We start from the raw sequence: 24,872 nt of genomic DNA on the forward strand, positions 1-24,872 counted from the left end.
TCGGGAAACTGCCGGTGCTTTTTGAGTCACAGGAAAGCGGTCACACTCTCTCTCTCTCTCGCTCTCTCTTTCCTGATCAGTTTCTAACTGGATTACTCATGAATATCAATCAGATAACTTTTATAGGGATGTTCTCTCGCTCTCACTGTTTCTGATGAAGTATTCAGCAAAATTTTCCGTCTGCTAGTTTTGATGTTATGCCTCATGGTGAGTTCACAGCTTTACCTACTTATTTTTTTTTTTTTTTAATCAAACTGATTTGTGTAAATAAGTAACTGTTTCAGAATATACCTGGAGTTGTTTTGATGAAAAATATTGAGATCTTAGTGATCGGAATGAGATTTAAAAAAAAAACGCAAGTCTGAAACGCGAATGTCAGTTTCAGTTCAATTAATTTGAATTGTTTACTGGATGTGGATCAGACAGTTTTTTCGAGGTTCACCTTGAAAGCTGTGAATATGATCATTTATGGCCCTTTTCCACTACCCTTTTTCAGCTCACTTCAGCTCGCTTCAGCTCACTTCAGCCCGACACGGCTCGCGTTTCGACTACCAAAAACCAGCACGACTCAGCTCGTTTCAGCCCTGCTTAGCCCCCAAAACTCGCACCGTTTTGGAGTGGGGCTGAAGCGAGCCAAAGCGAGCCGACTGAGGTTGGGGGCGTGAGCAGACACTCCCCTGTGCACTGATTGGTGAGGAGGAGTGTCCTCACGTGCCCACACACGCCCCGCGAGCACGCTGGGATCTGTAAACACCGCAAACCCGGAAGAAGAAGAATTATGAATTACGAGAATTTCTGAAGCCTTATGCGCCTCGCCTCATCTATACGCTCTTGCCAGTATCTGTTGGCGTTGTCGGTGACAACAAGCCACAGCACCAAGACCAGCAACACTAACGACTCCATGTCCTCCATGTTTATTGTTTACTATCCGGGTCGTGAGACTACCGCTTAAAAGATCACTGAATCAGTGACATACAGAGCATCGTGGACGAGTTCGCGGAGCGCAAGGCTCGTCGTATGCCCTTCAAATAATGCGCGCAGTAGGCTATTGATGTTTTATTATGAGCCATGTACAGTATCCTAATGTTTTTTGTTTCTGAGTTACATGTTCGTTTGAAGGACTTGATGTACTAAATAACATAGTTGCACCCGGTAGTGTTGAAATTGGTAAACACCGCAGTTGCGGACATTTTGTAGCCTAAAATGATGTTATGATAAGCTTTAATAAAGGGCCCGGTCATTTGCCCCGCCCCCGGCCCGGCTCTGACTTGTTCCGCCACTGTCACTGATGTCACTGTTTGCGCTGCTTAACGACATCACATGACGTCCACCCACTTTCGCTAACTCCACCCAATGTGTCCACCCACTTCCAGCCAGCACGGTTCAGCGCGGTTGTAGTCGAAATGCAACTCCAACAGCCCCGCTCAGCTCGACTCGGCACGGCACGGCTCAGCCGCGTTTGTAGTGGAAAAGCGGCATTATATTCTTTAATATAAACACTAGCAGGCCCTACCTTTGAGAAATACAAAGGTCTACAGTACAGAGCACCAAGAGGGTATTAGAAATCATCTTTTATTACTTTTTTATTGAGTGTACCGATTAAACTTTTTTAAAACCAAATTAGCATAATTTATACTTATATACACTACCGTTCAAAAGTTTGGGGTCACCCAGACAATTTTGTGTTTTCCATGAAAAGTCACACTTTTATTTACCACCATAAGTTGTAAAATGAGTAGAAAATATAGTCAAGACATTTTTCTGGCCATTTTGAGCATTTAATCGACCCCACAAACGTGATGCTCCAGAAACTCAATCTGCTCAAAGGAAGGTCAGTTTTATAGCTTCTCTAAAGAGCTAAACTGTTTTCAGCTGTGCTAACATGATTGTACAAGGGTTTTCTAATCATCCATTAGCCTTCTGAGGCAATGAGCAAACACATTGTACCATTAGAACACTGGAGTGAGAGTTGCTGGAAATGGGCCTCTATACACCTATGGAGATATTGCACCAAAAACCAGACATTTGCAGCTAGAATAGTCATTTACCACATTAGCAATGTATAGAGTGGATTTCTGATTAGTTTAAAGTGATCTTCATTGAAAAGAACAGTGCTTTTCTTTCAAAAATAAGGACATTTCAAAGTGACCCCAAACTTTTGAACGGTAGTGTAAATACTAATTTGTTTTTACTAAATTTTCAAACTTTGTATTCAGTATACAAACATCTATGTTCCTGCCAATTTCCATGTAAATACCTTGAAAAATAGAAACGTTATGAAGAAAAAACATTTGATCTCATTGGTTATCGAGACCCATTTTGGACCAGGTGATCTCCAGACAGAACACTACGGCGGTTTTCTAAAAATTAAGCCTTTTTTTTTTTCTCAATTTTTGATTTGTAATATCTGAACAACAGATAAACACATTTTAATTCTGTCAAAAGTAATTCATTCTGAATTCAGTTCTGAATCCAACGAGAGCAATTTCAAGCAATTTGGATTGAATTTTCACCTGATGCGCCTAATACCAGCGGATTTGTCCGTCAGTGTCTTGTCCTGCAGTCTGTAGTTTACTGTGTGTCTGGCTGGCTATCGGTGTCTGTTGGTCTGTCTACCTGTTGATCTATCTATCTGTCTGTCTGTCTGTCTATCTCTTTGTCTCTCAACTTGTGGCTGTGTGCATGTCGGTGTGTCTGTCTGTCTGATTGGCAGTGTGTCAGTCAGTATGACTTCCAGTTAATCTGTACATCAGCTAATACATCAGCATGTCTGTCTATCTGTCTGTCCTCTTTCTTCCTGTCAAACCATCAATCTCTCTAACATTAAGTAGAGGTGAATTTGTCTGTCTGTTATTCTGTTCGTCGATCAGTCTGTCTGTCTGCCTGCCTGGGCATCAGTCACTTAGCTTTCAGTGCCTCTTTCTGTCTATCTGTCATTCTATACACCATTTTTAAAGGACCCATGGCATGGTGGTTTGTTGATGGTTTAAACGGGCTCGTGGAGGTTTCCGGATGTTATATCCGCAGCCTTTCTCGAAATGAACCCTCGGCACGTAGATATAGCCTCCTGGGAGAAAGCCCCATTTCAGCGCTTTTCCCAGTGCGTCGTTTTGCTAATGAGAAGCAGGAGGCGGGGAAGAGTAGAGGGTGGGGGTGGGTCTTATCGTTAATATTCATGACATGTAAACGTGTTACCTCTGATTGGCTAACAGCACTGTGACGCTACCTCCAGTGGGTCAGAACAAGCGGATGTGGGTGTCTTACTATGGCGAGAGAGAAGGAACAAACCGCGAAGGGAAAAATACCGCGCGCTGACGTCATTAAGGTGCGACGCGAGGAAATAAAATAAATTCAACAAATGTTTGGGTTTTTACTGAACAAACAAACAAACAAAATGAACGAGTGACTTAAAAAAAGAATGTGGGTGTCTTTGTAAAAACTGTTTTGATTGGCTATTATAACAGAGCATGCTGCATGCTTTTTGGTTTTGTAGCGCAGAGTACCTGGCTAACTGCAGGAAGCGGTTAGCTGCACAGCTAATGTAGCCATTGCAAGGCTAACGTGGCACCGATTTTAAAACACGGCAAAACGACTTAACAGTTATACACTTACTTGTTCGCTGTTTGTGGCTGATGCGGCAGGGATGCTTGGTACAGACCCAGGCTTCAGTGACAGTTGATGTGCAAAACCTGCCCTGTACTGTCCCAAGTTGTGGAAACATTCCTCAGGAAAATGCTTCCGACAAACATACACCGTCTTAGGTAGACTCGACGGCGTATTATCGGAGTAAATAAAAGTAAGCCACTGCGTCTTCAGGGGCTCTCCCGTCGGCAGTAAAAACAGACTCTTTTCTGTGTTGTCACATCCATGTACAGCGCAACTTCCATGTTTGGTGGCAACTTTTGAGCTGGGCGGGGCAATCCATACAGTGGGTGGGAATCCAGAGGGGGGGTGTGGGGATCATCTCCCTTGCTGACGTAGTAAAGGGAAGAGCTTATCAACGCGCCGTTTTGACGCGCCATTCTCAAATGTTGGGCATAGTTTGGTTTACACATTATGAAATTTCTAGCCACTGGGGTGACTTAAGAAGGTCAGAGGAACTCATTTTAACGTTAAAAAACCTCAGAAAGTGAAAATTTCATGCCATGGGACCTTTAATATCAATATGGAGGTGATTATAGGAAACCATGCACACTGGTCGAGAAATTCAGACTATTTCTTGATAATTACCTCGAGTGACTCGGCAAAATGGCGGCCCATCGCTTTGTCACCGTACGGTAAGTGAAAGTGAAGAAGAATTACAAATGAGAGAAAATGCTGTGTCTAAAAGCACTAAAGATGCGATGAGGTTTGGTCTAAAACTATGCAAAAGTAATGTGGAATTGTGATTTATTTTATCCATCTCAAAACAAAGTATTTTATGCGACTCGGCGTAGGGAAGTGACAAGTCTGCGCTGTGCCGTTATTACGTTTGTATGCCACTTCTGAAAACTGAAATAAACATTTTTAAAAATAAATCACCTGTGTATTTATACTAAAACAATTATTCACCTCAAGTTCGACTTCATCTCGGTTATTATTCACCTGCGTATCCTACAGTACGGACCCCGGATACGGACCTCTGGCGACTCGCTCGTTCACAACAACAACAAACATAGTAGCATTTTTTGTCAACATTTATTTTCGCATTTCTCAGGAGAATAGCATTAATTTTACATCATGGATAGCGATGACGACAGTCTTCACAGTGAAAGCGATTTTTACTACCCTGAGGAAGAAGAAATAAAAGAAAACATTTCAGGAGAAAGCTAAAAACCTGTAAATTGCTAAAGCCGAGCAAAAACATGTCTGAATCCTGAATGACTCCTATTTGTATAAATAGGGGACTACATAGGTGGCAAAATGTAGTTTTTTTCCTGCCATGGAAGTGCACTTGTATACCGAGGAGGAAGCAATTTGCATTACAGCCGTGAATGAGGATTCAAAATGGCGGCTCGCCTCGGTTTTCCCTTTCGGGTGCTCTCGTTTTCTGTTAGAATTTGGTAAAGAGCATGGATGCAAACGGCGCGCCTTTTGGCGGATGCCGCCTTTTTCACGGCTGTCTGGGGGACTTGTGTGAATCGCGCAGATCCGATGAATTTTTTTTTTTTTTTTTTTTGGGGGGGGGGGGCGGCGTTGGACTGTCTGATTATAATTACATCAGAGTAAATTCTGTATTAAAATTACTAAATAAGCAAATGCCGTTACAGTCCATGAAACATAGGAAGTATAAGTATGAGAAGAAAACAGTAAATCAGAAAGCTGCGCACGTAAAGCCAATTGGCTGCGCCCCATTATCTGCTGCTGGCTGCACTTCACTGCACGCGCAAGGGTTTCCATCAGTCCAATGCAAGTTACGTAAGTTACGTAATTGGCTTTACGTGTGCAGCTTTCTGATTTACTGTTTTCTTCTCATACTTATACTTCCTATGTTTCATGGACTGTAACGGCATTTGCTTATTTAGTAATTTTAATACAGAATTTACTTTGATGAAATTATAATCAGACACTCCAACCCCCCCCCCCCCCCCACACACAAAAAAAAAAAACTCATCGGATCTGCACGATTCACACAAGTCCCCCAGACAGCCGTGAAAAAGGCGGCATCCGCCAAAAGGCGCGCCGTTTGCATCCATGAAAGAAAATAGATATATTATTTACCAGCTTAAGGTCGGTCCGTATGGTGAAATACCGTGACCTCGGCCTTGAATACTGACCTCAGCCCAGAAGTACTTTCAAGACCTCGGTCATGGTATTTCACCATACGGACCTCCCAGCTGGGAAATAACAGATATATATCGTGTGTCTGTCAGTATATTTTTCATTCTGTCTTACTGTCCATCTGTCGACGTACAACATTCATATTAGATGATTTGTCTCTCCGTGTCTGTCTACTAGTCTATAATATTTGATATGATGTTCTCTGCATCGGTCTGGGTTTGGCTTTAGCATAACAGTGAAACAGTATGGTGCTATTTGATGCAGTGCTCGTGTGTAGTACCCTTACTAGGCAGCCTACCTTCAGTATGGTCTTGGGGCGTTTCTTATAGTGCACTTTAGGCTTCTCCACTACAGGGATGAAGGGCAGCTTCTTCAGCTCCTGCAGGATGGAGAAAGCTGCACGCTTCTTCGACAGCTTCTTGCTGTTGCCCTCACCCTCGGCGGAGAACTCGCCCACCGTCACGCGGGTCAGGAAGCTCTTCATGTGGGGTGGGCCGCTCTCCTTCAGCACCTGGGGACGCAGGAGGATGGGAAAGTCAGCGAAACGCAGAGCAGGTCACGGCTGCATTGTACGTGCTAAACGTTCAGAACATCGGGAGTTACCCAGAATGCACCTGGACATGCTGCTTACTAAATCATGTGTTTCAACATCCAGAATCATTTCCAGTGTCTCTGCTTGGGCAGCAAAGCAGGTGAGCTCAGTGTGAAGGGGGGGGATTAGGTTACACACACACACACACACACACACGCAACCTGGCTCTCTCTGTGTTCAGTGAAAGTTATCCCCCTCCGGAGACTCTCTTTCACATCCTATCCTCATACACATAAGCACTCTGGCATTCTCTCTCTCTCTCTCTCTCTCTCTCTCTCACACACACACACACACACACACACACACGAAGCAAAAAGTGTAAACCTCACTGCATGTGTATGGTTTACTGAGAACCTAGAAACCAAGCTGCTTGTATGTCCAATTATGCGTCTAACCATCCATCCATCCATTTAGATGTCTACCCATCCATCTGTATTCTCTATTTATTCATCCATCAATCTATCCATCTGTGTCTGACCATCCATAGATCTATCCATCGACTGATCTATGAATCCATCCGTCTACCATCCATCTACTTCTCTATTTACCAATCCATCCATCCATGTCTGTCCATCCACCCATCCGTTCAACCATTTACATGTCTTTCAACCATCCATCCAAGTCTCGGTCTATCCATCGATCTGTCTGTTTTGGTGCGTCTTTCATTCAGTCTGTGTCTGTCTGTCTCTCGTTAAAGTTGAATAAAACACCCATCGAAGTGAATTTTGAAGGAGAATTCAGAAGGGAAACACACACACACACACACAGTTTCTCACACACTTGACAGAATTTATGATCCAATATTTACACGACTTTCATGTGGAGGGATTTGCTCATCACACTCCGATGTTACGGAAGAGTTCGGTATTTCTGCAGTGGCTCTGAAGCTGCCGTGTTCACGCCGGGCCGATATTACACTTTCACATTTATCACGGGTTACGATATTATCATAACAACATCAGCTGACTCCACGGTCATCTGTGTGTGCACTTTCAATCAAAAATCTGCAGACTACTTTTACTAAAGACTTCAGAAAACGCCGTTGCTGTCTGCACATCCGTGCTTCTGTCTATTTTTCGGTCTCTCCCGAGCTATCTAGCCGTCCGTCTGTCTCTTCGCCTGCTCCTCCATATATTATATTTACAGTTGCGATCAGAAGTTTACACACACTCATCATGTACACGGTTGTCATATTGGGCTTTTGAGGATTTCTTTGAACTGTTCCTTTTCTGAGAAAGAACGATTGAACAACATACATCTTTAGGAGAAAAAAAAAAAAGAACCCAAGAATTTGGTGCACAAGTTTTAAATCAACACTGGGTCAAAACTACACCTACACCCACTTAGATTATTACTTCAGTGGTGCTGAAAGTTCGAAAATGTCTTAACTTGTCAAGGCCAAAGCCTCTTAACATTCTGTTAGTGATCATGATTGACGACAGCTGGTACGGTAGCTTCTTTGTGCCAACATAAAAAGGGTTTGTTTGACAAGTACAAGTTACTGGGAGGTGCAGCCACTTAGCCAAGGTCTGGAAGAAAACCCAAACTGCTCCCCTCAGCCAAGAGGAAATTGGTTTGGATGGTCAGAAACAACCCAGGAACCACCAAGGCACAGGCCTACCATGAACTGGAAGCTTCTAGAACACCAGTGTCACTGTCTACAGTCGAGTGAGTTTTACATCACCATGGACTGAGAAGCTGCCTTCCAAGAAAGAAGCCCCTGCTCCAAATTCAACATCTTCAAGCTTGATTCAAGTTTGCAAGTGACCACATGGACAAAGAAAAAGCCTTCTGGAGGAAAGTTTTATCGTGCTATAAGACAAAGATTGAGGTGATTGTCCACAAAGACCAGATATACACTACTGTTCAAAAGTTTGGGATCACTTTGAAATGTCCTTATTTGTGAAAGAAAAGCACTGTTCTTTTCAATGAAGATCACTTTAAACTAATCAGAAATCCACTCTATACATTGCTAATGTGGTAAATGACTATTCTAGCTGCAAATGTCTGGTTTTTGGTGCAATATCTCCATAGGTGTATTGAGGTATTTCACCTGACGTCACAGGGTCACGTGACGCCCCGGTGTCCGCCATTTTGAAGGTCAAGCTAGCTAATGTCAACAACATAGTAGCTAGTATGTTACTGTAGCAATGTTTACGTTCAGTCATTTGGATGACTGCTAAAACCTTTCAGTCTCAAGTTTTTCCTTTACTGTATTTACTAGTTTACTGTAATTATGATCCGGCAGCTATTTGCGCCGGATCCAGTGTAAATAGCTGCCGGAGCGCACTCCGGCTTGCTCCCCCTCAAATTAAGCAGCGCACTCCGGCTTGCTCCCGGAGTGCTCCGGCCGAGGTTCCAGAGCACGCTCCGGCTTGCTCCCCCTCAAATTAAGCAGCGCGCTCCGGGAGCAAGCCGGAGCGCACTGCTTAATTTGAGGGGGAGCAAGCTGGAGCGCGCTCCGGCAGCTATTTACACTGGATCCGGCGCAAATAGCTGCCGGATCATAATTACAATAAACTAGTAAATACAGTAAAGGAAAAACTTGAGACTGAAAGGTTTTAACAGTCATCCAAATGACTGAACATAAACATTGCTACAGTAACATACTAGCTATGTTGTTGACATTAGCTAGTGCTAACAGCTAGCTGCTAGTACACTGCTACAACACAGACACCGACCCTAATAATACAGTTCTTTGCCTGGTAACAGCAAATTTATAACGGGCCATGTCTCAACAGACTAAGAAGTTATTTCAATAACATTTTGTTTATCCTGAGGACCGAAAGTAAATGAAAATGTGAACAAACCTTAGCTGTAATAAGATGGCGACCACCGGCTCCAGGGACGACCCGCTGATGTAGGCATGTTACCCAGCCTGACACAAAATATTTGTAGGTATCCAAACTCTTATACGCTTTCAGATCAATACCTGTGTATGGCAATGGGTTTTTAACGACATAGGTATACAGATCATGTGGGCCGAAGTCAGGTAAAGACGAGGGCTTCGTGTACTTCCGTACGTCAGTGAACAATCCTGGTGGAAGCAGGTAAACGTCGTTCTCTAAGCCTGCTAACCTCAATTTTTGCAAATACCTCTCCCTCTGCTCGCCCTGTAAATGCCCTACGTCGCTGGATAGTGAAGGTGTTTTCTGCATCTCGCTCCTTTTCCTTTTATGTTTTTCGTTTGTCGCCTTCCTCGCATTCAAACTGATTCGAGCTGTGACGTCCAAAATGGCGGCCTAACGATGCATCACATGACTTGGTCACGTGGGTGAAAAACCTCAATAGAGGCCCATTTCCAGCAACTCTCACTCCAGTGTTCTAATGGTACAATGTGTTTGCTCATTGCCTCAGAAGGCTAATGGATGATTAGAAAACCCTTGTACAATCATGTTAGCACAGCTGAAAACAGTTGAGCTCTTTAGAGAAGCTATAAAACTGACCTTCCTTTGAGCAGATTGAGTTTCTGGAGCATCACATTTGTGGGGTCGATTAAATGCTCAAAATGGCCAGAAAAATGTCTTGACTATATTTTCTATTCATTTTACAACTTATGGTGGGAAATAAAAGTGTGACTTTTCATGGAAAACACAAAATTGTCTGGGTGACCCCAAACTTTTGAACGGTAGTGTATATGTTTGGACGAGTAAAGGTGAGGCATCCATCCCCAAGAACACTGGACCACCTGTTAAGCATGGTTAAACAAAGTGGATGGAATAATGAAGGAGGAGGAGGACTACCTCAGAATTCTTCAGCGTAACCTCAAACCACCCGCTGAAACACAATTAGGTGTTCCAACAGGACGACGACTCCAAAGCTTGTTGGAGAATGGATAAAGCAGGCTAACATTAAGATTTTGGACTGGCTTTCTGAAAGGCCTGATCTCAACCCGACTGAAACGCCAACAAATGTAATTGAACTCTACCAATTCTGCCAAGAACGGTGGACAAATATCCAACCACAATTCTGCTGATGGTTACCAAAAGTGTCTGGTCAAGATGAAACTTTCTGAGGGACATTTAACCAAATATTAAGTGTGCTGTGTGTATATAATTTTGACCCTGTATGTATAATTTTGACCTTTCAGAAAACCCAAATAAATTTAAACTTGCGCACCGAATCCTTGTTTTATTTCGATGAAAGATGTAATCTGTACACTCATCCTGCCCCAGAGAAAAGAGCAGTTCAAAGAAATCACTGAAAGCTCAATATTGCCATGACATTCGTGTCCATGATGTGTATGTAAACTTCTGACCACCGCTGTACATTTACTGTGTAATTATGGATGTCTGAGAGCATTTCCGTTCGTACCATACACCACTCTAACGAGCATGGATCCTGAACACACCTGAAGCCCTGAGTCACCTGACCTCACACAGACTGCGGTTATTGTTGGGAATTCAGTGGTGGAAGCTTTTCGCCTCCAGCGTGTGATTGTCTAATCGCAGGAACAATGTCTCTGAGGAGCTCTTGGCACTCCTTAAATCCATCGGCAGCAGACGAGCCACAGTCCTCGGCGTCAGACGGTGTAACGTCTTCGGCGCACTGATGGAATTTCAACGAGGACTTTGATCTGACCAGTTTTTCTGTCCTACGTGGATCATGTTCTCCAGGAAGACGATGTGGTGCGATCCGTGTAAAGGCAGGATGTGAGGACGGCAAGAGACACCGAGACCCACTGAGTGAAGAAAGACTCTTTTGTATGGCGTGTTGATGCATCTGCCCCCAAGATACACACTCATGCACATGACTCAGAGAGAAAGAGCGAGAGAGAGAGAGAGCGAGAGAGAGAGAGAAATATCCAAAAGTCTGAATCCACTGCCTATCCGTTTGTTTGTCCACATGTCTATCAGGTGGTTCACACATTTGTCTGTCTGCCTGCCTACATGTCTGTCTTCCCATCTGTCCATCTTTCTGCACATCTGTCTGTCTTCTCATCTGTCCATCTTTTTGCGCGTCTGACCTCTTCCCATCTGTCTATCTTCCCATCATTCCATCTTTCTGCACCTCTGTCCATCTTTCTGCATGTCTGTCTGTCTTCCCACGTCTGTCTATCTTCCCATCATTCTATCTTTCTGTGCGTCTGACTCTCTTCCCATCATTCTATCTTTCTGCACATCTGACACTCTTCCCATCTGTCTATCTTTCTGCACGTCTAACCGTCTTCCCATCTGTCTATCTTCCTATCATTCCATCTTTCTGCACCTCTGTCTACCTTTCTGCATGTCTGTCCGTCTTCCCACGTCTGTCTGTCTTCCCATCATTCTATCTTTCTGCGCGTCTGACACTCTTCCCATCTTTCTGCATGTCTGACCGTCTTCCCATCTGTCTACCTTTCTGCACGTCTGACTGTCTTCCCATCTGTCTATCTTCCCATCATTCCATCTTTCTGCACCTCTGTCTATCTTTCTGCATGTCTGTCCGTCTTCCCACGTCTGTCTGTCTTCCCATCATTCTATCTTTGTGCGTCTGACACTCTTCCCATCTATCTTCATCATTCCAACTTTCTGCCCGTCTGTCCATCTTCCCATGCGTCTATCTTTCTGTCTATCTTTCTGCATGTCTGTCCGTCTTCCCATCTGTCCGTCTTCCCATCTCTCCATCTTTCTGCACGTCTGTCCGTCTTCCCATCTCTCCATCTTTCGGCACGTCTGTCCGTCTTCCCATCTCTCCATCTTTCGGCACGTCTGTCCGTCTTCCCATCTCTCTCTTTCTGCACGTCTGTCCGTCTTCCCATCTCTCTCTTTCTGCACGTCTGTCCGTCTTCCCATCTCTCTCTTTCTGCACGTCTGTCCGTCTTCCCATCTCTCTCTTTCTGCACGTCTGTCCGTCTTCCCATCTCTCTCTTTCTGCACGTCTGTCCGTCTTCCCATCTCTCCATCTTTCTGCACGTCTGTCCGTCTTCCCATCTCTCCATCTTTCTGCACGTCTGTCCGTCTTCCCATCTCTCCATCTTTCTGCACGTCTGTCCGTCTTCCCATCTCTCTTTCTGCACGTCTGTCCGTCTTCCCATCTCTCTCTTTCTGCACGTCTGTCCGTCTTCCCATCTCTCTCTTTCTGCACGTCTGTCTGTCTGTCTTCCCATCTGCCTGTCTCTGTTCATGTACCTACCCATCCGCCTGTCTCTCTGTCCACCCATCTCTCTCCTAGACGCTCCATCTGTCTATCATTCTGTATACCAGACTGTTTGTCCATCTGTCTGTCCATTCGTCCAGCTGTCTGCTCACCTATCCATCTACCTGTCTGTCTATTCAGTTTAATCACTATATCTACGTCTACAGCATTATAATATGTATGTATCTGTCTGTCTGCCTCGCTATCAGTTTTTGCTCCATCGACTATCAAACTGTCTATAAAATTTGTCTGCCAATTTCCTCCATCGCCTATTAATTTATCTGCCTCTCTGTTAAACTGTCTGTCTGTCTGTCTGTCTGTCTGTCTGTCTCCATCAGTTTACTGTGACAGGGAATGACAGTGAGCAGGAACTCAATGTCAACGATGATGCTGAAGGTTCAGCGTGGATCATCATCTCTGCTGTTCATGTCGATGAGACAGTAACACTGAGTGTGAACAGGCGCTGCTGCAGCTGTTAGGAGTCAGACGCACGCCATTTCAACGCTTTGCGGCTTGTTCACATTGCAGTGCTTACTCTTGGTTTGAGTGTTTATTCATAAAACTGCGTACGACACATTTTTTTCCAAATCCTGATCATGGGCCAAAAATTCCTGCGGAGGCCAAGATCCCACAGCTGAACGATGAAGTGGAGATGTCACAACATTAGAAAGAGCAATAGTTCATTCACAAGTTAACCTCCGCACGCATGCAGGCACGCAGTGATCTTCAGGGGAAAAGAAAACGCAATCAGGCAAAACATAACATTTACAACATAACATAACATTTACGTCTGAAGTCTGTTCAGAAGGTTGCTCGTGAAGCTGATTGTTACTTTTAACATCGCTGTTTAATGACTTCTGAGTAAGGATGGAATAACAGACGGATATTTTCCAGGCCTGACATGAGGGATTAAGATCAGCACAAATCTGGCAACACTACTGGGACAAATACTGCACCAGACATAGAGGCGATACAAACGGACAACTTTCTGCAGAAAAAGGCACCTGTCTCAAACTAGTGAAATTTTACTATTTGGATAAACGTGCTTGTGTGTACAACCCCGATTCCAAAAAAGTTGGGACAAAGTACAAATTGTAAATAAAACGGAATGCAATAATTTACAAATCTCAAAAACTGATATTGTATTCACAATAGAACATAGAGAACATATCAAATGTCGAAAGTGAGACATTTTGAAATTTCATGCCAAATATTGGCTCATTTGAAATTTCATGACAGCAACACATCTCAAAAAAGTTGGGACAGGGGCAATAAGAGGCTGGAAAAGTTAAAGGTACAAAAAAGGAACAGCTGGAGGACCAAATTGCAACTCATTAGGTCAATTGGCAATAGGTCATTAACATGACTGGGTATAAAAAGAGCATCTTGGAGTGGCAGCGGCTCTCAGAAGCAAAGATGGGAAGAGGATCACCGATACCCCTAATTCTGCGCCGACAAATAGTGGAGCAATATCAGAAAGGAGTTCGACAGTGTAAAATTGCAAAGAGTTTGAACATATCATCATCTACAGTGCATAATATCATCAAAAGATTCAGAGAATCTGGAAGAATCTCTGTGCGTAAGGGTCAAGGCCGGAAAACCATACTGGGTGCCCGTGATCTTCGGGCCCTTAGACGGCACTGCATCACATACAGGCATGCTTCTGTATTGGAAATCACAAAATGGGCTCAGGAATATTTCCAGAGAACATTATCTGTGAACACAATTCACCGTGCCATCCGCCGTTGCCAGCTAAAACTCTATAGTTCAAAGAAGAAGCCGTATCTAAACACGATCCAGAAGCGCAGACGTCTTCTCTGGGCCAAGGCTCATTTAAAATGGACTGTGGCAAAGTGGAAAACTGTTCTGTGGTCAGACGAATCAAAATTTGAAGTTCTTTATGGAAATCAGGGACGCCGTGTCATTCGGACTAAAGAGGAGAAGGACGACCCAAGTTGTTATCGGCGCTCAGTTCAGAAGCCTGCATCTCTGATGGTATGGGGTTGCATTAGTGCGTGTGGCATGGGCAGCTTACACATCTGGAAAGACACCATCGATGCTGAAAGGTATATCCAGGTTCTAGAGCAACATATGCTCCCATCCAGACGACGTCTCTTTCAGGGAAGACCTTGCATTTTCCAACATGACAATGCCAAACCACATACTGCATCAATTACAGCATCATGGCTGCGTAGAAGAAGGGTCCGGGTACTGAACTGGCCAGCCTGCAGTCCAGATCTTTCACCCATAGAAAACATTTGGCGCATCATAAAACGGAAGATACGACAAAAAAGACCTAAGACAGTTGAGCAACTAGAATCCTACATTAGACAAGAATGGGTTAACATTCCTATCCCTAAACTTGAGCAACTTGTCTCCTCAGTCCCCAGACGTTTACAGACTGTTGTAAAGAGAAAAGGGGATGTCTCACAGTGGTAAACATGGCCTTGTCCCAACTTTTTTGAGATGTGTTGTTGTCATGAAATTTAAAATCACCTAATTTTTCTCTTTAAATGATACATTTTCTCAGTTTAAACATTTGATATGTCATCTATGTTCTATTCTGAATAAAATATAGAATTTTGAAACTTCCACATCATTGCATTCCGTTTTTATTTACAATTTGTACTTTGTCCCAACTTTTTTGGAATCGGGGTTGTACATAAATCTCAGAGGGTTATTATATACAGTACTGTGCAAAAGTCTTAGCCCCCCCCCATTTTTTTTCCATACAAACTTTGTTACAGATTTCTATTTTATGACTTCTACATTACTGAGTCAGTACAAAAACATTTTAGAGTCCAAACGTTCGTTTTCCAGCACAAAATTAAATTTTACAGAAAAAAGTTTGTATCCGAGCAGCATATTCCATAAGAGAGCCCTTTTCAGATTAATAAAGAAACCATAATGAAGGCTGCTGGGTTTCGGTGCAAAATGAAGAAGCGAGTGTGACAGTCAAAGTGTCCAGAAGAACTGTGGCTGGTTCTGTAAGATGCTCAGTAAAACCTACAGCTCATTTCCTTATCAAACTGCACTCACTGGACCTGAGACTATTTTTTTTTTTAAGCAAAGGGTCGTCTCACACCAAATATCAACTTTGTTTCATTTATTATGGCTTAATGCTTATAATTGTTTGGTTTTTTTTTTTTTTAAATGTTGAAACATTTAATTTCATCATTTTTAAGCCATTTTTGGTCGACAGCATTTCTTTACACGTGCCTAAGACTTTTGCACACTACTGTATATGTACATGTATTTATGAACACACCTAATTTCTTTATTTTTATACTATAGGCGTGGAGGCTCTGTATCCCAGATGGAGCAGCATCGCCTCTGCAGCTGCATGTTTAGCGACTTTTTTATTCGACCCTGTTCCTGAGGTCACTTCATCACCCACCTTCACCTGTTCTCACACACACACACACACACATTCAGAAAATGATTAAATAAAGACCCTAAATATTTTAAAAACGCACAAAGTATTTTATGAACAAATAAACTCATGAAAGCGGATGAATTTTGCTATTGAATTGGTTTTCCTGTACTTGGCCTGCTTCCATGAGCTTTGTGCTTGTGTATCGCCTCTCGTGCTTTCGGAGAGATTTCATCATTGTGTAAATACTGTATACATGCCTTGAGGTCTGGGAAAACCTATCGGATGTGAACGCGGATGAAGTTTATCGAACAGCCCCCCCAAAATAAAATAAATAAATAATCGGGTTTTGACATAAAAAGGAGGCGTTTGCTTGGTTCCCTCGGTGCTGTCAGTCTGCAGAGTTCATGTTATACAAGAAACCAGTTTAATAAACAAAATAAATATCAAAAAAGTCTGCCCTTTAATAGTACTTGAACTCACTTGTTGGCTAAGTGCCGAAACAATATGAACGATAATATAATTTATTTTTTTTTGCGGTCTGGTTTCCATCAAATCCTGCGCTCTGATTGGCTGGCGAGCGGGTATGTATCCTATGATACGGACCCCGGTTACGGACCTCTTGCGACTCGCTTGTTCACAACAACAAACACAGTAGCAATTTTTGTCAGCATTTATCTTTTTTATAAGATTTATTTATAAGCTTATCAAAAATCTTATAAATTTTTGCCAGCATTTCTCAGGAGAATAGCATTAATTTTACAGCATGGATAGTGATAACGACAGTGTTCACAGCGAAAGTGAGTTTTACTCCCCTGAGGAAGAAGAAATAAAAGAAGACATTTCAGGAGAAATCTAAAAACCTCTAACTGTTGCTAACGCCGAGCAAAAACATGGCTGAATCCTGAATGACTTCTATTTGTATAAATAGGGGACTACATAGGCGGCAAAATGTAGTTTTTTTTTTTCCTGCCATGGAAGTGCACTTGTATACCGAGGAGGAAGCCATTTGCATTACAGCCGTGAATGAGGATTCAAAATGGTGGCTCGGCTCGGGTTTCCCTTTCGGGCGCTCTCGTTTTCTGTTAGAATTTGGTAAAGAAAAAAATAAATATATTATTTACCAGCTTAAGGTCGGTCCGTATGGTGAAATCCGATGACCTCAGTCAATACTTTCAAGACCTCGGTCACGGTATTTCACGATACGGACCTCCCAGCTGGTAAATAACATATATGAATTCTAATCTATTTAAAAATGTTGAGCCTTTTTTGAAAAATAAAACGAATGATTAGCCTATTACAGATGTGTACACTTTTACAGTTTTTACTCACAGTACCAGTCACACCTTCTATTTCAATGTTTTTTTCTTTTATTTTTATTAATTAAAAGTCACTTCATGTCTTAAAGTGATGATGGATGTCGTTTCTCTTTACTTAGCTGAGCGGTTCTTGACATAATATGGATCATTACAGTTGTGGAATAGGGCTGTTTACTGTATGTTTATTATTCGCTACTGCTTGATCTCAAACACATTAAGAAGACAAGGAACTCGTGCACTAATTAACTTTTGACGAGGCACCTGTTAATTGAAAAGCATTCCAGGTGACTCTCATGAAGCTGGTTAAGATAACGCCAATAGCGTGTGTTTTACCTCAAAATTCACAGGCATGTTCCTCTTCAGTGCAATCTCGTACACCAGGCTGATTTCAGATTTATTTACGTCGCTGTCCTCCTCTGAACCTTTTTTCTCCTCCAGACTCTAAGAACATGAAAAGCAAAAATTCATCACTTTTCTGTCACGACTTTCAGAATGAATGAATGAATAAATAAATTCTATTATAGTCGATCTGATGTACATATCCACATGACGCTGGGAAAATAAAATGTACTTAACATCTTTAACCTGAACATATGTAGAGTGTTCATTTCATAACGTGCAGATTTTCTGAGTGATATACATCCCAAAACAACTTCATGTCTCTATCCTGAATCGTTATTTAAAAAAAAAAAAAAATCATGATGTTATTTTTGTCAAGAGAATGTGCCTCAAAAGCGGCACAATGAAAAATGTTCATGCTGTGCTTCCTTGGAAATAAAATACATTATATCCCTTGTCAAAAAATTCCCATGCAGGGATTGGCCAAGGACGGCTCACGTAACAGAAAATAGTTCCACTATTGATTAAGCAATAACAAAAGTAGGTATACAGAGGAAGGATTATTCCAGTATTACCAGTATTATAATAGTGGTGCGAGGTTTAATTTAATACTAACGTTTTGTGCGAACGTTTTGTTTGTCAGTACTGCATACCTACTTTTGCAGCCCCCTGTTTCTCTACTTTATTTAACCAGGAGTAAGAGACTCATTAAGATTAAAAATCTCTTTTCCAAGCATGTCCTGGCCAAGACAGCAGCACACACACAACAGTTTCAGACACAAACGTAAAACATGAACAAAAAAAATTAAAATTAATTTTTAAAAACATCTACAACCAGATTTACAGTGGGGCTTGAAAGTTTGTGAACCCTTTAGAATTTTCTATATTTCTGCATAAATATGACCTAAAACATCATCAGATTTTCACACAAGTCCTAAAAGTAGATAAAGAGAACCCAGTTAAACAAATGAGACAAAAATATTATACTCGGTCATTTATTTATTGAGGAAAATGATCCAATATTACACATCTGTGAGTGGCAAAAGTATGTGAACCTCTAGGATTAGCAGTTAATTAGGGGCCAAGCAGCGAAGCTGGCGAAGGCCCCTAATGTGTTTGTAGGTTTTCTTATTATAGACAATTCAACTTTCTCCTTAGGGATGTCTATGGCAGCCCATAGAACCGTACATAGGAAAATGCTCAAATTTGGCTCACACATTCTGGACAGTCTCATGATTCTCCCCAACAAATTCTAGGTCCCCACCCCCAACCCTCTAGCGCCACCAGCAGGTCAAAGTTGCAGGTACATTTCTGCTTGTAACTTTTGAACCATTGGTCCGATTTTCAAAAGCTTGGTATCGCTGGAATCCTTGGGCCAAGACGAATCCAACGCACCCTATGACGTCATTTTCCGCCCGGATAGTTTTCCCGCCATTTTGAATTTTGTGAAAATCAATTAAAATGCTTCTCCTCCCTCAATTTTGGACCAATTTCTCCCAAACTTGGTAGATGGCAACTTTGGACTAAGCTGCAAAAGAAACTTACCCGGTTTTTAGAATTTCATAAGCGTTTGGCCATGGCAGCCAATCAAAATTGGCTGCGCAGACGAGAAACAGGAAGTGTGCTCATATCTCGGCCGCCCTTTGGCAGATCTTAACGAAACTTGGTGGCCTTATGCCCCACCCGTTCACAAAGGCCCACAAAAAATTTGGAACAAATTGGCCGCTATAACTAGGAAAAATGTCTTTTGGCTCATATCTCATGATGCGTTTGGGTTAGAAACAATATTCCACTATCTCTGGAATCCTTCGGTCAAGACGAATCCATCGGACCCTATGTCGTCATATTCTGCCTTGAGGATTTTCCGCCATTTTGAATTTTGTTAAAATCAATGAAATTCTATGGCAACCCATAGAACCGTCTGACGAGAGGTTTTTAAACTTGGCACACTGATTCTAGGTTGCCTCAAGGTTCTTGTCACCAAATTTCAACTCAGCACCTCAAACTCTCTAGCGCCACCAACAGGTCCAAGTTGCAGGTACATTACTGCTTGTTACTTTTGAACCATACGTCTGATCGTCAAAATCTTAGTATCGCTGGAATGCTTGGGACTAACGGAATCCAATGCACCCTGTCTCGTCATATTCCACCCAGTAGATTTTCCGCCATTTTGAATTATGTGAAAATCAATTAAAATGCTTCTCCTCCCTCAATCTTTGACCAATTTCTCCCAACCTTGGTACATAGCAACTGTGGACAAACCTGCACAAGAAACTTACACGGATTTTCGAATTTCATAAGCGTTTGGCCGTGGCAGCCAATCAAATTTGGCTGCGCAGATGCGAAAGAGGAAGTGTGCTCATATCTCGGCCGCCCTTTGGCAGATCTTAACGAAACTTGGTGTTGTTATGCCATACCCCACCAGAAAGGCCCACAAAAAAATTTGGAACAACTTGGCCGCTAGGGGGCGCTATAACTAGGAAAAATTACTTTTGGCTCATATCTCATGATGCGTTTGGGGTAGAAACAAAATTCCACTATCTCTGGAATCCTTGGCTCAAGCCGAATCCATCGCACCCTATGAAGTCATATTCAGCCTTGAGGATTTTCCGCCGTTTTGAATTTTGTAAAAATCTATTAAAATGCTTCTCCTCCCTCAATTTTTGACCAATTTCTCCCAAACTTGGTGGATAGCAACTTTGGACTAAGCTGCACAAGGGCATTACCTGGCCCAAGTGCAATCTGCTGGCCTGACGACTAGGCTCATATGCTGCTTGGCCCCCACATTGCTGCTTGCAGCTATATTTTGAAGGTGAAATTAGAGTCAGGTGTTTTCAATCAATGGGATGACAATCAGGTGTGAGTGGGCACCCTGTTTTATTTAAAGAACAGAGATCGATCCAAGTCTGATCTTCACAACACATGTTTGTGGAAGTATATCATGGCACGAACAAAGGAGATTTCTGAGGACCTCAGAAAAAGCGTTGTTGATGCTCATCAGGCTGGAAAAGGTTACAAAACCATCTCTAAAGAGTTTGGACTCCACCAACCCACAGTCAGACAGATTGTGTACAAATGGATGAAATTCAAGACCATTGTTACCCTCCCCAGGAGTGGTCGACCAACAAAGATCACTCCAAGAGCAAGGCATGTAATAGTCGGCGAGGTCACAAAGGACCCCAGGGTAACTTCTAAGCAACTGAAGGCCTCTCTCACATTGGCTAATGTTAATGTTCATGAGTCCACCATCAGGAGAACACTGAACAACAATGGTGTGCATGGCAGGGTTGCAAGGAGAAAGCCACTGCTCTCCAAAAAGAACATTGCTGCTCATCTGCAGTTTGCTAAAGATCACGTGGACAAGCCAGAAGGAAAAATGCTTTGTGGACAGATGAGAGCAAAATAGAAGTTTTTGGTTTAAATGAGAAGCATTATGTTTTTGTAAAAAGGAAAACACTGCATTCCAGCATAAGAACCTTATCCTATCTGTGAAATATGATGGTGGTAGTATCATGGTTTGGGCCTGTTTTGCTGCATCTGGGCCAGGACGGCTTGCCATCATTGATGGAACAATGAATTCTGAATTATACCAGCAAATTCTAAAGGAAAATGTTAGGACGTCTGTCCATGAACTGAATCTCAAGAGAAGGTGGGTCATGCAGCAACACAACGACCCTAAGCACACAAGCCGTTCTACCAAAGAATGGTTAAAGAAGAATAAAGTTAATGTTTTGGAATGGCCAAGTCAAAGTCCTGACATTAATCCAATTGAAATGTTGTGGAAGGACCTGAAGCGAGCAGTTCATGTGAGGAAACCCACCAACATCCCAGAGTTGAAGCTGTTCTGTATGGAGGAATGGGCTAAAATTCCTCCAAGCCGGTGTGCAGGACTGATCAACAGTTACCGTCTAGTTGCAGTTATTGCTGCACAAGGGGGTCACACCAGATACTGAAAGCAAAGGTTCACATACTTTTGCCACTCACAGATATGTAATATTGGATCATTTTCCTCAATAAATAAATGACCAAGTATAATATTTTTGTCTCATTTGTTTAACTGGGTTCTCTTTATCTACTTTTAGGACTTGTGTGAAAATCTGATGATGTTTTAGGTCATATTTATGCAGAAATAGAAAATTCTCAAGGGTTCACAAACTTTCAAGCACCACTGCAGCTGTATCCAAGTCATTTTAAATCCCTTTAAAAAAGTGTTCAGTGAAACCAGCTCCTGAAGGTTTAAGTGATTCTGCGATTGGTTCCGAGCAGAGGGAGCAGTGTATTTTAAAGGTCCTTTCCCTCAGTTCAGTACGGACTTTGGGGACTGTAAGAAGGAATAAATCCTGGGAGTGAAGAGAAGAATTTTCTCGTACTTTTTTTTTTTTTGTAAGTACATTTGCAGATAATAAGGAAAAAAGTCCAAGAAACTGCTTTACAAATAAAAATATGCCAATGCTTCAGGTCTACGGGTAGACAAAAAAAGGGGATATGGTGTGAGTCAGTCATGTTATATCCTGGACATTCCATGAACTGATGTCACAATTTCAAGCGATACGGCTGACTCGAGTCAGAGCTGTGGCTCCGCGAGCATTTCTGCGTGTGTAGATCTATGTATCATGATCATTCCTAGCGAGGCAGGCGACAGCATGGTACATTGCACATGCACAGGTCTAAGATCGCTCTGACGTAAACAACAAACACGGCTGCCTCCAGTGAGCTTACGCCGAGATTCAATCTTGACACTTTGTCTGGAATTTTTTGATGAGTGATATAAATCTAATATACCATGCACTGAGAGGCTCCAGGAATTATGGATTCTCTTCGGTGACTGGTATAGTACTGTTTTCAATGCCAGTCACCTCATTTCAACCGGAGCCTCTCAGTGCATGGTGTATAGATAGTTTTCACATGACGTCACAGAGTCGGGGATTCTCTAGTGGCGGCCATCTTGCGGGTCAAGCTTACCGTACGGGTGACCGAGCACACATTGTAACGCGCGAGTACAAAGTCTTCAAAAGAACCCAAGCAGGCTATTTAAAGCTAGCAGTGGTGCACACCTGTTGTATTCACGGCTGTCGTAATAGGTCAGATGATGAAGTCAAGCGGAGCTTTTATGGAATTCCCACTGTACGGGAGCACGAAGGCGAGCAAACAAAGAAACTCAGCATACAAAGGAGAAATCTATGGCTTGCGAGAATCAACCGCAAGGATTATCAGCCTTCCAAACACAGCAAAGTCTGCTCCGATCATTTTATAAGTGGTAAGTTGTTTAAATAAACAATCATGTTTAAGTTTGTTTTTGGAAACCAAAACATCGTGTAAACAATCTCTGGAGAATGCCTAACTGGAACCGCTGAGTGTACGTTTACATTGGCTTTTATGGGCCAATCTCGTCTGAACAAACATTGCAACTACCACCAGTTAAATTTGCCTTGTTAAATGTTAGGTCTGTAGCAAATAAGACTTTTATCCTCAATGATTTTATCACCTCTTCAAAGCTGGACTTTCTTTTTATTACTGAAACATGGCTTAGGGCTGGCGATTTGTCCTCTTTTGTTGAACTATGTCCTCCCCACTATGGCTTTTTTAACTCTCCTAGGGTATCAGGCCGTGGTGGTGGTCTGGCAACAGTGTTTAATAAGCTGTTTAAGTGTAGGTCTTTGCCTAATCAAACTTACTCTACTTTTGAAGTTCAGTTATTGTTGATTACTGCATGCTCTCCAATTCTTTGTGCTTTAGTGTACAGACCTCCTAAAGCCACTAGTGGTTTCCTAGAAGAGTTCTCTGACCTTTTGTCCTCTATGGCCTCTCGTTCTGAGAAGCTACTTATATTGGGAGATTTCAATATTCATGTGTGCTGTCCCACTAAACCACTGGTCAATGACTTTTTAAATCTGATTGATTCCTTCAATCTAACTCAGTTAGTATCTGGCCCCACACATATGAGAGGTCACTCACTGGACCTGGTTTTATCACTGGGTCTCTGTACTGCTAATGCTGAAATCACTAACACTACTGTGTCTGATCATTACCTGATTGAATTTGAGTCCTTTTGGCCTACTCCCACACTCCTTCCTCTTCAACCCCATCGCCATGCCCGCTCTATAAACTCTGCCACAGCTGCTCATTTCTCTGATCACTTTGAACTCACTCTCCCTGTCTCTCTGAACCTTTTGTCTTGTGACACTGAAGAACTGGTCTCTCTTTTTAATCAATCCTGCTCCCTGACCTTGGATCAGATAGCCCCTTTAAAATTAAAGCGCCCTAAGACCAATATGACCACACCCTGGTTGAATGACTCCACACGCGCCCTCCGTCGTACCTGTCGGAGGGCAGAGCGAAAGTGGAAACAAGATAAACTACATGTCTCTTATGAAATTCTTCAACAGCGTTTAAAAATGTATCAACTCTCTGTTAAGGAGGCAAAGGCTGATTACTTTGCCCAGGTGATAAATGCCCAGGCCCACAGGCCCAGGGTACTTTTTAAAACGATAAATTCATTCCTCAATCCTGCTGTAAACCCTGCTGATACATCAATTACCTGTGAGGAATTCTTAGAATTCTTCATTGAAAAAATTGACAAGATCAGACTTAATATCTCACCAGTAAACTCCCCTCCGCCAGAGACCCATGAGCCAGTCAGCCCTCTTCAGCTCTTCTCTCTGGTATCCGCCTCTCAGCTCTCTGATATAGTGTCTCATCTGAAGCCTTCCTTTTGCCCCTCTGACATCATGCCCTCCCGACTCTTTAAGGAAGTTTTTGGTATACTCTGCCCAATTGTATTAGCTATAGTAAACTGCTCCCTAGCTAACGGTATCTTCCCCTCTAGTCTTAAACACGCAGTAGTTCAGCCACTACTAAAAAAGCTCTGTCTGGACCCCAATGACCCTAAAATCTTTAGGCCCATCTCTAAATTACCCTTTCTCTCTAAAATCTTAGAAAAGGTGGTTTTTCAGCAGCTCTCCTCCCACTTAAACAACTTTAATATTTTGGACAAATTTCAATCTGGTTTCAGAGCCCTTCATAGCACAGAGTCTGCACTACTCAAAGTACATAATGACCTCTTGCTTGCAGTTGATTCCGGTACATGTGCCATTCTCCTCCTTCTAGATCTTAGCGCTGCATTTGACACTATAGACCATAACATCCTGTTGGCGCGCCTACATGATAAAGTTGGATTGCAAGGCCCAGTCTTAAACTGGTTTAGGTCCTATTTGGAGGATAGGACCTTCTGTGTCAAGATTGGTAACCAGTCTTCCTCCTCAGCCCCAAATAAGTATGGTGTCCCACAAGGGTCCATTCTAGGCCCCCTGCTCTTCTCTCTTTACATGCTGCCCCTAGGTTCTATTCTCAAGAAGCACAACATTCAATATCA

General features: G+C 42.6%; 1 protein-coding gene across 6 annotated transcripts in view; it reads right to left on the bottom strand.

The window, feature by feature from the left end:
* stau2 (staufen double-stranded RNA binding protein 2) overlaps window positions 1–24,872 on the bottom strand; it is a 258,022-nt gene that overhangs the window by 138,372 nt on the left and 94,778 nt on the right. For all 6 annotated transcript variants that reach the window (XM_060899949.1, XM_060899948.1, XM_060899950.1 and 3 more), the window contains exons 7-8: window positions 17,495–17,602; window positions 6,059–6,271 (exon numbers count right to left, since the gene is read on the bottom strand). In XM_060899949.1, coding sequence (XP_060755932.1) covers window positions 6,059–6,271; window positions 17,495–17,602 — 321 coding nt within the window. The remainder of the gene's footprint in view (window positions 1–6,058; window positions 6,272–17,494; window positions 17,603–24,872) is intronic.

The sequence above is a fragment of the Neoarius graeffei genome, chromosome 19, assembly GCF_027579695.1.
Source record: "Neoarius graeffei isolate fNeoGra1 chromosome 19, fNeoGra1.pri, whole genome shotgun sequence".
NCBI lineage: Eukaryota > Metazoa > Chordata > Actinopteri > Siluriformes > Ariidae > Neoarius > Neoarius graeffei.